The 17,550-nt window shown below is 33.2% G+C and overlaps 1 protein-coding gene across 4 annotated transcripts in view; it reads left to right on the top strand.

Annotated features, from left to right (window-relative positions):
• LOC118197654 (rap guanine nucleotide exchange factor 2-like) overlaps positions 1–17,550 on the top strand; it is a 303,724-nt gene that overhangs the window by 70,293 nt on the left and 215,881 nt on the right. For 3 of the 4 annotated variants that reach the window (XM_085821204.1, XM_085821203.1, XM_085821202.1), the window contains exon 2: positions 9,663–9,738. In XM_085821204.1, the coding sequence (XP_085677330.1) occupies positions 9,663–9,738 (76 nt within the window). Of the gene's footprint in view, positions 1–9,662; positions 9,739–12,682; positions 13,164–17,550 lie in introns of those variants that run through there. The other variant, XM_085821205.1, reaches the window with a different exon arrangement.

The following is a 17,550-nucleotide window of genomic DNA, read 5'->3' as shown; positions in this document are numbered from 1 at the left end:
GAAAGGTGGTGACAAAATCATGAAGGGATTGATTCCCTCTCTGACTACAGCTCACTTCGTTCACGAATCTCATGAGGCGTCACTAACATTTTGCTGCCCAGCACTATTATGTTGGCCTGCCCCCCCCCTCCTTTCAATAAAACCCCATGTCATTTGAAACATGTCTGTCAATTTTCATCTCTCTACCTGAATCATTTCGTGAATTATTGAATTTTCAAATGTTAACAGACTTTTGGATCACCCGGTACTTTGAAATATTTTTAGTGCATTTAAAAGTTATCTGAAATTCATCGAAATATTACGAGGTTTTTATACACCTGCCGTCAATACAAAAAAAAAAAAAAAAAAGAGTAGTCATTCTCAAGCCACACAAAGATATCTTTCCAGGATTTTCGCTTCCCAATATTCTCGCTGAGAATAGACTGCTGCGCTGACGAATTTTATTCCCGGGAATTATACTAGCATCTTCCTGGAATATTAAACTGCCTTAAATTTATTTCTTGATATGAGGATGTGTGAAAAGAAACGTAAATTACATTATCAAAATTTGTACTCATACTAATTGAGAAGAAAAAAATGTTTCTGAGCGAAAGCAGGTAATTACTGAAAATTACAACTTATACATAATGCAGAAATGTGTTTAAGAAATGAATTATACGTCGCCGGTATTATTAGAACAGTAGAAAGCCCATATTTGCATTGAAGCACTATTTAGTAAAACTAATAATAATACTCGCTTTCTGCAAAAAAGCCATATATGGCAAGAAACTCAAGGAATGACTATGAGCATATGGTAGTATCTCCCACGTAATCGTTAACTTCGCAAAACACAATATAGTAGTAGTTCCTTTCTTTCCTGAAAAAATGTGTATCTTCATACACGATAATATCGACAATATTCTGAGCAAAATTTTAATTTTTCCTTAAAAATACATGTTATGACTTGTCTTAACTTATCTCACTTGTTTGACAGTAACATCCACGAAATTCATCGTGCCACACCCTACAGGTACGACTCTGCTCAGTTCCGCCCCCCCCCAAATTTTGATGGAGAGCTCTGCGGAGAACGGATACGAGGGTCTCCCCCCCTCTTCCCTTACCACCAACTTCTCGAGAGGACTTTCGGCTCGCCGCATATTTAGAGTGCACCCATGCCGCACAGACTCTATACACGCACAAAAATCCATGCCTTCTCCAGGATTGAACCCGGGCCTTCGGTACGGCAGCCAGCTATGTTAACCGCTATCCCGGATGGGCGACGTAAAAACACATGAATTACTTTAAGGCACTTTACGAGGTACGTCATCATGAGAGGTTACTTAATTACTTATTGAACAGATTACATAATTATTTATTGAAAAATTTTTATTTCATTCATAGTTTGGAAAAAAAAAAAAGAACCCTTTGACTTAAAATCATTTTAGTCTATATGTAATCTTTTAATATATATATATGGTGGAAGAGAGATTATGTATCAAGAATTTTAAAAAACTTTAATTAACATATAAGGTATTTCACCCAATTCTTAGCATGCCGTCGTGGTGTAGTGGTCAGCACACTCGGCGCGTATTCGAGAGGTCCGTGGTTCGAGTCCCGGCGAGGGCATTGCTCATTTTTCATCATTCCTACTTTCAAAAAATTCATAATGACACTACAGTGGCGCCCGAATTAAAATGGTGGTGGATGATGATTCTCCGACACAAGGATTTGGCGATTGGGTCCCCTAACTTCCAATTGCCCCTTAAAAGGGGGGAGTATATAAGGTATGTCTCCCACCTTCTTAGCAGGCCTTCATGGTGTAGTAGTCAGCAGGCTCGACGCGTATTCGAAAGGGCCGTGGTTCGAGTCCGGGTGAGGACACTCCTCATTTTGCACGACTCCTGCTTTAAAATAAACCTACTGTCTCTACAAACAACAATTAATAATTATTATTAATGGTGTACAAAATGCTGCAGAGTTAGTTAAATAATCAAGAAAGAGATAAATTACACAAAATTAATATCGTTCCATAGTGGCAAACTTACCAACAGGAAAGTATAAAATAATACAATATATTCCAACAACTTTAAAATCAAAATTGAAATAAAATTAATTGAAATGAAATAAAACAAAATTCACACAATATTAAATAACACTTGAAAATTTTTTGGTCTTTGTCAAGGAGCACCCAAAAGAAGTTTAAACAGAACCACTGCTCTTGAATTATATCTGGATGGGAAACAAATCTAATTCCAGAAAATTAATTAAATGAATTAATTTAAAATAATTAAAATGAACTAAATAAGAATAAATCAATGTAAAACAAAAAAATTATAAGAAACTGAAAAATTCTTCAGTTACGCTCAAATCTGATATTATCTGAATTCATTCCTTAAGATGTAACCTTCACCTCTTACTAGTCCGCCAGCGAACGAGCGGTAAAAGTCGCTCAACACTGGTATTTCGATCCGGGATTCGAATCCCGGCGAACAGGTTGGTTGCATGAGCGTTTTCGTTGTTTTCCTTTTGTGTAACTTGTCCTCAGAAAGTCCGCCATGAAGCGTCCCTTTCCTTAGGCAGATAGCTCTCTTGTGCTTTACCGTAATCAAATAAAAACCATAAAAAAATTTACGTAATATTTTATAAGTTTTTTTTATTTTACATTAATTTACTTTTATTTCAGTCTTGATTTAAAAGGTTTCGGAATCTATTATATTATTTTGTGTTTTCCTGTTAATAAGTTGGCCATTATGGAAGGATATTAATTATGTGCAATTCACGTCTTTCTTAATTATATTATGTGTATATGTATATGTCTTGACTTAAACAGCCAGAATATCTTTTTTCACCAAGTATCTGTAATAGGGAGCTTTTGTTTTCGAAGTGTGCTTTTTTAGAAAAAAGACTAGCATCATTGTCCTTCAAAACTCATGGAGCTTTTCGGCGGCATTTAATTAATTTAATTCGTAATGTTATTTCGCATAAATTTAAATTTTGGATTGGCGTGTTTCCTTTTCATATCTCGCAAACATTTTCACATGTTTTCACACGGCGCTTTTCTTTCGTTGTCTGTATGTGAGGCAAGAAATCATTATCAGGTATCGCTGTTTCGGCTTGATGTCCAAATGACGAAAATTGGGTATGCTTCTGAATCCCCCCACCTACCACAAAATGTTTTAAGAAATTAATTGAGTTTTATCCTACATTAAATAAATTTCAGTGATTGAGAAATTCTAATATTTTCAATATATTCTCTTGCTTTTGTTATTCCTTTGAGACAATTTTATCTTACGCATTTGAAATGCAAGAAGTTGAATACTGAGTGCTACAAAAACATAAAAAATGTAATAAATTAGTTAATGGAAATTTTTAAATAAATCCTCTTTAAGTGCGAAATTTTAGAATGCTAAATTTAAAGTCATATTTCTTCTAATTACTTACCTTTATTTTGTATTTGTTATTTCAATTTACTGCTGCGTAAAATTTCTAAAATTAATTTGCTGAAATATAATTCAATAAATTTATCCTACATTTTTAACACAAAAGGCGTTAGCCCAGAAGGGCTATTTATTTAGTTTCGGTATTTTGCGTCTGAAACTTTAAGTGTCCGTTTCATTTTTCAAATTGTTGCCACCAAATATTATCGCCCTGTGTTATATTTAAAGAAATTAAATAATGAAGAATCTGCATAAATGTATGTATGTTTCTCGCATTGGGATAAAACAACGGTACCTAAAGCCATCCAATTTTGAATAACGTAATCCTCCACCGAATTTGGGCATCTGGAAGCGCTAATTTGGAATTTGTTTTATTATCTATTTCATATTTTGCAACAATTTAACGAATTTTTGATTAAGAAACTTAACGATTTCAAAGCATCTATTGGCAACACTGTGCCAGGTAAAAAAAAAAAAAAAAAAAAAAAAAAAAAAAAAAAAATCTCCAACGCACAAGACTGTTTATCGGAAATTCTAAAGATAGGTTCATTTAAAAATTATTTTGTGATATTGCTGTTAAATTGAATTTTATAATTGAAGTGCGAAGAATATGATATTTAATAAATTAAGGTGACTCACAAGAAGTTTAAAGAAACGCTCCTTTAGGCGTAATTTAAAATCTGAAAGTTTTCTTTTTTTTTTTTTTTTTTTTTTTAATCTCTGGTAAGATAAAAATTTAGGTTTTACATATTTTCTTTACAAATATGCATCAAAGAGGACGCACAAGGTCTTCAACATCTGTATTTTGTGGTAGCGCCATCTATCGAAGAATCGTTGAAACATTTCCTGCATTAATTAAATAATAAAATTCAAGATTTAATGCTGCATTATTAACGCGATTTAAATGCAGTAGGATACCAAATTACTTATGTAGTCTTCTTATTCAACTCACTTTGAATGCTATTTATTACACTCACAGTGTTTGGAGTCATACACAAATATTTATCTGCACAGTCGGAATCCATGGGAGCCTAGCCCTCGTATTTCTCAGACTTTAAGTAAAATCGTAACCTCAAACAAGATGAGGTCCAGCATTTAAATTTTTGTCATTAGCTTAATTTATTTCTTTGCATGTAATTTAATTTGTTATTCAGTATTTATTATTTTATTCATTTAATTTTATTTTCCTGTCCTGATGACCTTCTATTAGTTACCGGCACTTCTAATTTAAAAAATTATATGGTAGTTTTACGTATGATTTATGTTTCTTAGTTTGTGGTAGAAAGTTTATGTCTGTAATTAGTTATTCCCCACCCCTCCTTGGTTTGCTAAAACTGAAACTCAAAGAAATAATCTGATATTTTTATAGCGTTGCTAGCAAGTATTTTTGCTTTTAAATGCGTTTATTAAAACATTTTCGAAGGAATTAACAGATAGTTATCCTGCGATCCGAGAGTATTAGAAGATTTAAGAATCGGCAAAAGTTTACATTAGAGATCTTTTGTCATTAGTCGTTCAAAATACGTCCTCTTTATACCTTTCCACTCACTATGAAAGATTAGATACTCATCTGAGGGCGTTAGAATTTCTAGATGTAGCAACAGGTAATTCTGTTTCCGTTGGTAGAATCCAGTCTGGCAAAGACAATCAATTGGAGGAGCACCAGAATATCACCTCGAAAATTTAATGAAATTTATTCGAAACTAATCAACGCTTTTCAGTTGCATTTTCAGGTTTTAATTTTAGGAATAAATCCTTTAAACAAAAGGGTAAATTCGAAAACAAATAAGGAAACTGCTAGTGTTACTGATTTATTCGTCATTAGACAAAATAATTTAAATAATGCATGCTCATTTTGTGTAAGTAAACATAACAGTATTGAATATTTTACAGCTAAAAATAGGTCACTGGCACAAAAGAAAAAAATTGCATTTGATGTAAAATGTTTGTTTTTGTTGTCGGAAATCAGGACATAATGGAACGAACCGTAAGGTTTTAATGAGGTGTATTTTATCTTCAAAAAGACATGTTTCGATAATGGGTCTGGAACAACATAAAACAAATAATGATAAAAATAAAGACAAAAATAATTCAGTTTGTGAAAACAAGTCCCTCGAATCAACAGAGGAGAATGTACAATGTATTGACATGTTACATTTAAGTTCGTTTTCTAATCCTGAAACTTTTTTCAAAAACTCATTGTAATGTAAATAGGTAATAACACTGAATGCCATGTTCGTGCATTAATTAATGCAGGATCACAGAAGTCATATATTTTAATGTCTTCAACTGTAAATAAGAATTACGAGACAATGAAAGGAAAAAATTGGGCAATATTCTTTATTTGGAGGAACAGTATCAAATAAATCGAAATGTAAATTTTATAAGATTTATTTAAGCAATCTTGATGGTAAGTAACTTTACAGTCTTGAAGCTTTAGGTAAAAAAATTATGTGTGGTGACATCTATCGAATTAGCTATAGGCCCTGCTTTCTAGAACTTCTAGTATTATAACAAGTGACATGCAAAAGGATCCATGTCACTTGTAGTAGAAACATAAACAGGAGATTAAACAAGCTATAGTGAAACATTTTCAAGAAACTGTATCTGTAAAATGCGAGGGAAGATGCGTAGTTCCTATGACTTGCAAAAAAGTTCACCAACTTTTGCCTGACAACTTTGCCTGTCTTTGAAAAGACTCATCGAAAACTGGAAAAAGATGGGCTTATCTTATGTTTCTCACTATGCTGCTGAGCATAAATTCTATGCTTTCGGATGGTTCTTTCTTGTACCCAGCCTAAATATGGTTTCTAATCTTTCTCTTTTGGAAACAATATTGCTTTTAAGCTATCCACCGTGGACCGACATTATAGAAAAACATTATAAATATACAAGTCATCATTTTTCACAGCCATCATTTTTCAGGATTACGTTAACTCTAAAATTTCAAGTAATGAATCAACGTCATTCGAAACCTACTCTGACTGTCTCCCAGTGAAAAAGAGAAGGATTTACCTTTGCATTATAAGAGCAGTTCTATACTAAAGAACCCCAGCTTGGGCCTCAGCCTCAAATGCGGTCTTCCACAAACTTCAGGTGACGCAGAAATAAGATTAAGAGAACTATAAATGTCCGTTACCTAATTAGAAACAAATCCATGATGACTTGAAGATCGACTCTATACGGGACCACGTTACTAAATAAGCTTTTCTTCTAAACTGGACATTGAAATTGGCCGTGGGAACTTTTTGTGGTGACCCCTTTCCTGATTTCCTAAGGACGTTTTTTATGGTGCCCCTTTTCTTTGATGCCCTAAGTATGTGGTTATTTTGCTTAATGGTTATACAGTTCTGTAGAAGATGTTCTAAAGGTAATTTGCTTCTGTTCGAATTACATATGAAGAAATGAAAACCCCATGCAACCACAGCCTGTTTACCAGGAACCAACCTGATTAGTTCAAACTTATTCACTTCCATTGAGGTGAACTTATTCATTTGTTCGTCTTATCGCTTTTTTACTTTCTTGTACGGAGTAAAGGAAGTATTGTAATTGTGAAAATTTTCGGGTATCATATTTCAACAAAAATATCCATTTTGACCGTTATGGAATGCAATTTAACAATGTTTTTGAGTGAAACCTGTTCTTAAGAATAGAATAAAGGACTCTTTCCCAAAATGGGCTGCAAAAAAGGATTTAAAAGGGATTCAAAAGAGTTTTTTTTTTTCGTGACGTCTTTACGTACGTACGTATGTTTGTATGTACGTATGTATCTCGCTTAACTCAAAAACGAGTAGCCTCAGAATGTTCATATTTTGCGCGTAGGACTGCTATAATATGTAATTGTGCACCTGCCTTTTTGGTTGCAATCGGCAGCACCAAAAGTATATAAATATATTATTGTTTATGCTTGGTGTAACTTTTTACTCTGGAACTGCAGTATCAAATGTACTTTAAAGCATTAGCTATTTTGAACTTTCCTCTTCTGTGCAAATATATAAATACACCCACTCTGTTACTCGGCTCCTTTAGTTTTATATATATATATATATATATATGTATGTAGGTAAATTGTGCATTCTTTGCTCTAAAAATGACACTAACACCTTAGGATTAAGAGAATTCAAGTGCACAATTTTTTTATTGAGCTGAGATAACTAGAAGTCTTACAATGATTCTAGTATTTTCTTATCTCGATGCTTTGCATGCCTTTGATTTTGAAAGGTGTAAGATTCAAAATATATTGCGAATGATATGATTATACCTATTGTTAACCTTAAAAGTTATATACGAACAAATTAAAATATTCGTTGTGAGTAAGGTAAATTCATTCTTCTTGAAGCGCATTTTTTGTGCAGGCAATACATTTAAGTGTGAACAGTTAATGCGAAATTTAACTCACTAAATGCGTACGAGTGCAAATTAGGAAAATTCGCTTTGAATAAAACTGTGCACTGGCTATTATTATAGAACATCTTTTTCATATATACTTCAATAAAAATTGCTAAGCCTTCTACTACTTACATATATCATTTTGCTGGTATTTGGTCTAACCTCACACTGAAAATTTTCGCAAGAAATCCACGTTGCCTTAATTATTTTGTACAGGAAATTGTGTGTCAAAAAATTTTCAACGATCTTCTTTAAAGCACGGCAAAGGTCATGTGAAATGACAGACATATTATTAGAAGTCCATTCTAGAAGCCACTCCTTCGGTGGCTATACAGATGTGCACTTACGAAATATGCGTGCGGGAAATAGGCTTAGGTATAATGAATAACTAGACTAATGTAATTCAGGCTTAACTTCGTCAGGATGCGACAGAAGCAAGACAGTTTAGCGCAACAACATGCCTACAGTCGCCAATCTCATGATACATCGCCAATAGTGTATAGCTGGCGTTAGCTAAACTTTTCAGATATCTCAAACGAAAGGCGAAATTTTGCAATTAATGGAACCCATGAAGAAGTTATAATAATTGAAGAGAATACTCGTATAACAGATATTTTCCATTAAGATGACATAGTGCTCCAATCATCGATCAAATAAGGGGTGGTGAAATCTGTAGTATGGTTATAAAGCTAGAAAATATCGCTACCGATAATGAAGAAAGTCTGTCACTTTCTTCACTATCGGTAGCGATATTGTTTAGGACGAAAAATATTCGATTGACAATTCAGTGAGAATGCTTGACACGGCAGTTACAGGACCTTGAACAACAGAATTTTGTAACTGGAGAAGAAATTATGTCTTTGTTTTTTCCCACGTGTAACTTGAATACTGGACAGAAAAGGGGTTATTGACTCTTGACTGCCATTCCGAAGGGCTTGTGTTCGAATCTCGGAGGAGGCGTGGATGTAAATTGTCTGTCCTTTCATGGGAGGCAACAGTATCCCACCTATTAAGTACCACCATAATAAAGTGACCATTGCTGCCGGCCTTAGTAGTGGCCAACGCCTATAATGGGCAGTACCCGCCATTGGAAAAACATATAGAATTAGGAAGAAAGTATTAGTCCAAAAAATGGAGCAACTTAACTTACATTGAAACGTTTAATAAAACAGTCAAATAAATATTGAACTTTGTTTGTAAATTTTGATTTTCTTAAGGTCATAAATACTTCACTATTTCATATTTTTAATTTTATCCTTTCTGCATGTCATCTTTCTACATTTATACAGATGATTCAGAAAAATACCAAATCCGGAATTGCCGAAGTCAAGACGAGTCCGGATTACTTTATGATAACTAATAAATCGATCGAAAATTTTATGAATTTCCTATGTAAGAACGAAATAATTTTTTTCAAAAAATAAGTACGCTTGTCTGAATTTCATAGATTTGGTATGAGGTATAATTCCTTCCATGCAAATCGTCCGAAGCTCTATGAAACTCACGTGACTGATATTTATAAAATAATAACTGCTTTGCAACAGAAAGTGAAATAAAAGTTAACATGATTCAAAAAGGGGTCTGGAGTTTGCCGAGAGCTGTTGCGCTATTACATTTATATTCTGTGTAAGGATTAATTAAAAACTTTAATCTTTTGATTTATTTTTAATGTAAATTAAAAGAAAGAAAATTTGGGGAAAAAAATGGAAATAGTCTATTTTCTGGAATCCAGAGAATCGTGATCTCATTAAAATCGTTAAAACTGTGCAGTTCTACTAAAATATGATTTTTTAATTGAGATAAACTTAATAATCTCCTATTCTCTCCTAATTTTATTTAATTTTAATTTCATTGCAGCTTTGGAAGACGGTCTCTGAGCGTTGATCGAAGAGGAGCGTATGAAGAACCAATACAAATATCCCCCTTAGTAGATGTAAGTATATGTTTATTTCTATTCATTGTTCTAATGGATTTAAAATTTCTTTTCGGGAGAAAGAATAGTTATTTTCTCAGGCTGAAAAGTATTATTAAAATTAATCAAACTCTCAATGCCCTTTTTCATTTTTAAACCTGACCGATGACTTTTTGGATAATTCAAATAATATAACACTGCATTTTTGCGTTTAGAAATATGTTTTACACATTACGTGAATTAAGCGAATATTTAAAATTCAATAAAATGTGACGCGATGAAAAATTAATAAATAATTAAATTAATTGTAAATAGATAAGTAATAAAATAATATGCTCGAAAACTAAGGTCAACCGAGCTCAGGCTGAATTTAACTCTGAATATGCAGTATAATGTACTATTGAAAGGGATGACAGAAACAGTCTTTTTTCAACACACCACGGAAAGAAAAGGGTAAAAAACGGTTAATGTGCCCGAATGAGAACAAAAAGAATGCTATTAACAGTAGCAGAGTATGAAGACAATTTTAACGATAAGTATGAAAACTGAAACAAAAGAGTGTAACACCTGCTGACCACGATCTCCAGCCGATATAATTCTAACTATCAAGCAGGTGTAATGTTCCACGAATCCGAGAGTTACCTGAGAACAAACGTAAGGCTTTGCACAAGTGACAATTTTTGTCCCCTGTATTTAGTTTCGTCGTTCCAAATGTCTGCAGACGTTCTCTTTCGCGGGAAGTCACTAGCTTTTGTGTTTGCCCGTTCTCATAAATTCACTACACTTCCTGAAGAATAGGCTTTTGAGGTATGGATGGATGGGAGATTCTTTCCTTAAAAGTCGTGACCTCCATCCAAGAGTTTATTTCCCAGGCAAAGAGAGGCATGCATTCAAAATTTGTAAACAATTTTTAAGGCTTACTTATTATTAAAACACAGTTTCCGAAATCAAGAGTTTCCTGCTTATACTGTGGTTGTTGTCATATTTAAGGTTTGCTTACTATTAAAATACAGTTTTCGAAATCAGGAGTTTTCTGCTGATACTGTGGTTGTAAAATAATAGCCGGAGTTCTCTCATTTAGGGATCCGGTGCTCTGTAGCTAAAATTACGATTTATCTAAAAAATAAGTACTGGAACAAGTTTCCGCCGCAATTTAATCTTTGGTCATATGACGATGCACACATTATTTCCATAGCATAATTAGTCCAAAGGGATTTGAGTCCCGAAGGACTATTACTTTCGTTTTGGCATTTTGCGTCGGACTCCTATAAATGTCGGCTCACTTTTCAAACTGTTGCCACCAAATGTTAGAGTCCTGCATTATATTTGAAGAAATTAAATAATGAAAAATCTGCATAAATGTTTTAAATTTTTAAAATAAATATTTCTCGCATTGGGATAAAACAGCGGTATCTAGAGCCATCTAATTTTGAATCACGTAATCCTACTGCGAATATGGGCATCTGAAATCCGAAATTTGGAATTTGTTTTATGATAGATTTCATATTTTGCAAAACTTTAACGAATTATTGAGTGACAAACTCAACGATTTAAAAGCGAGCAATGGCAACACTCTACGGGGTGAAACAAAACCTTTTTTTTTAACTCCAGCGCGTCGAACTGTGTATCGGAGATTCTAAAGATATGCTCATTTAAAAATTTTTTTTGCGACATTGCTATTGAACTAAATTTTATTGTTTAAGTGCAAAGAACATGATATTTAATAAATAAAAATAACACACTAAACGTTAAAAAAAAGCCCCTTTGGACGTAATTTAAAATCTGAAACATTTAATGTTTTATTTATTTATTTATTTTATTTTTGTTACTTATTCTTCAATTTATGCATAGCTATGAATACCGCAAAAAACAGAATGGACTAAAAAGAATTTGATAGTTAATAACAAGTAAAATTCAACTTGAAACTGACGACATTTCAAAATTTGCTCCCGTTTAATAAAGCATATAAAGTAGTAAATTAGGGTAAGGAATCGACAACCAAAATTAAGTGTGAGGATGTTATAAACTACACGTTTGATAAACTTTTGAAAATACTGAAAGAAGTTCATTAAAACTTTAAATATGAAACAGATTTTTAATTCAAGTTTCATTGCTACCACTTTATTGGAATACTTAAAGTCAATACGTAAATATACTTAGTATCTTACTGCAGTTTTCCTCTTTTACAAATCCTTTTCCAGGTAATCCAGAGTAATCTTTTCCGATCTCTTAAGATTCATGGCATGCGATGACAGGTATCTCGAACAAAGCAATAATACTTTTTGATTTTGTTAAACGCCTTAACTCTATACTTCAAACTTTATTATTATATATTATCATAATATTAGCCGTATTTTGTAAAGTCGCCATATTATTATAAAGATATGTTCTTCACCCAACTGACTGTTAACATTTTGGATCCTACCATTCCTCAAATGCAGAAAACTGTGTTCCAAGACACACTTTAATCACTTTGATCTCTTAGAGAAATTGTGGCGACTATGAATGACCGTTAAACTAATATCGCTGTAGCACTTACTGTAAAATGAGTATATATTTTTTTTTAATCTTTTCAGCCTTTTCTCTAAAACCATTTTTTTTTAAATTAATGGTAAACCCTCGAGTTACTACCTTATTTTAAAATAGTAAAGGAACTAGTAATACCAGATTATGTTAGAGAATAAAAAATGAAAACCTTTTTGTTATCCAAAACTTTCGTAAATCTAATCAGGTGAATTAAGCGTTTTCTGCAATGCGTCAAAAATTGCAACACGAATTTTTATTTTGCCTCATTTTGCCGAAATAATCGCCCCGTTTAAAATTCTGATTGTTTATAAATATCCTCTTCTCATTCTACTTTTCCACATGTAGGAGGTAAACATCTCAACTTCAGCAAAATGTAATAATTCCAAATTTGGCGCTGTATGATATTTCGTATTGATTCAGGATAGCGCTTTCATCCATTTCTTCCATGTTGTTTGGCGGCGCTTTAGCGCACATTTTGGCGTCGTTCGAAATGCGAGAGGATAGCAAACTGAATTGTCAATGGAGTGGAGCCAGTGTTGATTTTATCGGGAGTGCTCTGAGGAGACGTTCGGTGGAGCGCTCGTCAAAGCGTATCGTACCTGAGAAATATATAGTGTAATAATAGCTGTATTTATTAAAAAACAGTGAAATATTTCAAATAATTTTGAATGTGGATAATCACTTGTTCAATGTTAAGAAGAAACAAGCCTTTACTTATAATGTAATGTTAATATCTGCATTGCCTTTTCCTATTTTGTGCAAATCATGTGCTACGGAACTGCTATAACAAGAGCATAATTATCAACTATATAAATAAAAATAATTTGCTGCTGCAAGGAAGATGCATATTTTTTAGGATTATAAAAACAGTATTTGTGACTTGCTTTCTGGCTGAGCAAAAGTTAAAAAATGAATATCCCGTAAGTGGTTGTTTATTTTTGTTTAAATATTGTCTTATATAGTGAATAATTTTCAAATTGAATTTGCCAGTGAACATAGTAAGAAATAATAGTCTTGTAAAATTGTTGAAAAGAATGCCTAGGTTTAAATGTTTTAAGAGCTGAACTTATATGTTTTAAATATATCAAGCAGATTAATTCTACGCATTGATACGGATTACTAAGCCAATAGAAGAAGTACATTTTTTTGAAATGTTATCCTATGATGATTAAAAAATTTAATGAATTTTGTGCAATGCTGAAAATGAGCGGTAATTTTATTTAAATTACTAGATGTGTAAAGTTATTTTTATATATGTTCCTCCGATGATGTTCCCTCCCAAACAGCCAAATGGGTTGACGTTCAAGCACTTTTCTCTATAAAATGACATAAAAAATATTTTGATTAATATTCCCTAACGATTTTGGTTATTTTATTTGACCGTTATGCATTACATTTCAGTGTGTTAGTTATTCGCTGTACAGTTTAACAAAATCTGATATTTGTTACTGAAGTTAAATACAATATTTATATTTCAGTTAGCAGAATGAAGGCAAAACATGAGTACTTGTGCAAAACACTTAATGGTTGACAAAAACACAATTGTGAAACACAAATACGTAAAAAGCAAAATTTGACAGATTTGTGGAAATCTTATTTTGTGCTTTTTGCAGAAGGCAATCTACTAAGTTTTGAGAATTTATTGAGAAAGATTTTTGAATGCAGAATTAGATTAAATGAAGCTGTAATTTAGTGGAGGCAACTTTTTAAAAGTAGATTAGCTTATAGAAAGTGTAACAAGTACAACAAAGTTATTTATTTTGTTTCTGTTTATGCGATCAAGTGAGTATCAATATCTGAACAGGTGTGTCTGAGGGGATAGTTTGGGTGTCAGTCAGTATAATTGATGCTTGCACAATTTCACTTGCTTAGAATTTTTTCTTTTCAAAATTTTAAGGTCTGTAGCAATTTGAAAAACTAGCATAAAAATTACACAGCTTTATCTTAAAAAAAAAAAAAAAAAAAAAAATGCAATTAAGTGCTTGTATCTTAAAGTAAAAGGATAGGGACCGGTTGATAAATGTGTGCATGCATGCACGGGTCCAATCCAAGGGAATCCAAGAATCCAAGGGGTGCCAAACTGATGTTACGACATTTTAAAATTAAATGTTTTCCATCCTTGGCAAGCAGTAGGGGGCGCGAAATCTTCAGTTTTCCCTGGGCGCTGAAAACCTTAGCTACGACTCTGTATGAATGGATATATGTGTTCATGTATGCATGCATATGGGCATGTACATATGTAACCGTGTGTGCACAAACATATATGCACATACATACATGCACATGTACACATACATTTCTGAATCGAGTCCTGATAACAATATCAAAGGATGTTATAACAAATGGTTACTATCATGAATTTGTGTTTTTATGCTAGCATCAGCTGAAAAATTTTTACAACCCAATAGAACAGTCGCTACTGGTGCAATGTTGTACTTTGAAATATTACATAGGTAAAAGTATAGTTTAGGGTACCCCTTGGCGATTTTTTGCGGTACATGGATACCGATTTTGTGCAATTTGTTGACTCGTTATTTTGGCTTGCGAAGCACCAGAAATCACCGCTACACAAAGCCGAAATAACAAGACAAACAATTGCACAAATTCGGTATCCACGTACACATTGACTTATTTGCACTTTAAAAAAAAATCCCCTAATTGCACAAAAAAGGCATTGTGCACTCCTTTGACTTTATCCATGTACCTTTCGACTTATTTTCACTTAAAAAAAAATCCCAGACTTGCACAAACTTGCATTGCGCACTCCCTTTACTTTGTCCATGTACACATCGATATATTTTCACTTAAAAAGTCAAAGGAGCACCAAATTCTACAATATAGGAAAACAAAAAATACACAATCTCAATAAAATGCATTTTAAACCAAACAATAAAATAACATAAAAAAGGAAAAACATGTTATACATTTAAGCACTACCAAAAGCAAATATTCACTTACCATGATTTTTGAGTTCACTTCGTACACCCAGAGCCATGTAAAAATCAAAATATTAATCATACTCAAATGACTTTTTTCAAACCAGGTACTCTTTCTGATCGATCGCTTCACATAGTGACCATTTGAACCTTTCTTCCTACAAACCCATTCAAATCCATCTAAACGGTATTTACGTTCGACTAGACGCATATCCTTACTACATACAGGACACTTATAATGGCTACTAAGTAAACCTTCATTTACACACCAGTTAATGAAAGCTCTTTTCCCCTTTCGCTCCAAATCGTACAGAAACTTCAAATTAGTCTTACTACATCCGGGCATTCTACAGTCTAAAGAATCAAACCAACACACCACAAAAACGCTTTCACAACATCCCATAATTCAAAATTTCCCAGAATCATGTACCCGATTATGTCATAATTGGGTTTCCATACCATTCGACTACTCAGGCTACCATAAATGAAACAACAACTTGGCGATAAATCAAACAACAACTTCGCCATAATACAAACAACAACTTCGCCATAATACAAGGGGTACCTTAAAGTCTACTCTACCCATTACATATGTTGTGGGTGCGTAAAATGTATGTAGCTATTACTAATGTATTTTCTCATTATGTTGAAATAAATAACAATCGGTTGCCATGGAACCACTGACAGTGCGACATGTAAACAAGCATAAAGATGAAACAAGAAAAAGATAATTGTAATACGTAGAGTGATTATTGAAATAATTTTGCAGTTGCTGTCTGCTTTTTGCATTTGGGGTGAGCGCAGGAGCTGTGAGCATTTTTTGAAAGTATACTGCATTTCTTTAGTCTTCTCTGTCTCTGCAATTTATCTGTTCAGTAAAATGAACCACTACACCAAGGCATGCTCTTCTGTAGTCGTTATAAAGGCAGTGCATGACCTTGTCTCATTGATGCTGCTGAAATTTGTCATAATTATAAAGTGTATTATGGTGAATGTGTGTATGTGAAGAAAGAGATTTGAAATCCAATGACCATTTTTCTGATTTGTATTTCTTTTGATTATACTGAGTACAGGTACATGCATTTTTGTCTTAACAAATCGTAGCTTACCAGCAGCCAAGCAGTTAAATCATTGAACACTCTTAGTTCCAACCTGGATTCGAATCCTGGTGTACGAGCTGGCTGCATGGACATTTTTGTGGTTTTCCTCATGTGTAATGGTTAGTGGTTTTCCCCATGCATAACATGTATATGAGCCAGTTTTCATTAGGAAGATCTCCACAAAGGCATCCCTTCCCTTAGGCAGATAGTCCTAGTGTGCTTTGCCATAATAAAGTAAAGGGGAAAAAAACTTAACAAATTGTAGTAGAACAATGAAGTCTGCCCAACTGTTCATGGGAAATTGTGATCTTGGCCAGCGTACAATGTTGCACTTGCGTAATTCTGTAACTTTTTTTTTAAGCATAAACAAGTCATTCTATACATAGGAAAAATAGCTTCACAAAAAACTTAGTAAGTTCAAACTAAATTAATGCAATACAAACAATCTGTACAAAAAGAAAATAACAAAAATAGTGCTTTTTGCACAAAATTTTTTGTAAAGCATTCTATTTATGCTGTTCTCTTCAAATTGTTTTTTGTGAATAAATTTTCATTCAAAATAAAATAGCATTAAATGTATCACTGATTCCAATAAAGGAAATGGTAATAGTAGTAGGATTTGAACTGAGAATATACTATTTGTGTCTGAATGTGATAATCATAAGGCTAAAGGTGTTTACTGCTAAGTGAAAAATTTAAATGAATTATACATTGCTGAGACATTTAGCTTTAATCTGCATTTTTGAGAAATGGATGCTATAAAAATATATTTACGTGTGCCCCTTGGCATAAATTCATGATTTTTGGCGGTACATGGATACCGAGTTTGTGCAGGTCTTCGACTTATTTTGGCTTTGTGTAGCAGCGCCCAAAAATCGACGCTACACAAATCCAAAATAACAAGTCAAAGGATTGCGCAAACTCAGTATCTATGTACACATTGACTTATTTTCACTTAAAAAACAAACTTGGCATTGTGCACTCCCTTGACTTTGTCCAATTACACATCGATCTATTTTCACATAAAAAGTCAAAGGAGCAGCCAACAAAAAATATATAACCTCATTGAATTACATTTTAAATCAAACACTCGAATAACATAAAAAAGAAAGGTTGATCTTTACAATATGGTAACTGGTAGTTTGGCGACATTTTGGAGGCGATAAAGGTTACTACCTGGGACTTTGGTAATAATGTGAGCAGTACTCAGTTCCGATTACGCATTATTTTGCGTGAGGGAAATGAGAGATAATGGGATATGTCATGTGATA

The sequence above is a fragment of the Stegodyphus dumicola genome, chromosome 7 (genome assembly GCF_044657685.1).
Source record: "Stegodyphus dumicola isolate Sdum_Otavi_A_Nest chromosome 7, ASM4465768v1".
In the NCBI taxonomy this organism is placed as follows: domain Eukaryota; kingdom Metazoa; phylum Arthropoda; class Arachnida; order Araneae; family Eresidae; genus Stegodyphus; species Stegodyphus dumicola.
The sequence above is the reverse complement of the archived record's forward strand: the minus strand, read 5'-3'. Positions and strand labels throughout refer to the sequence as shown.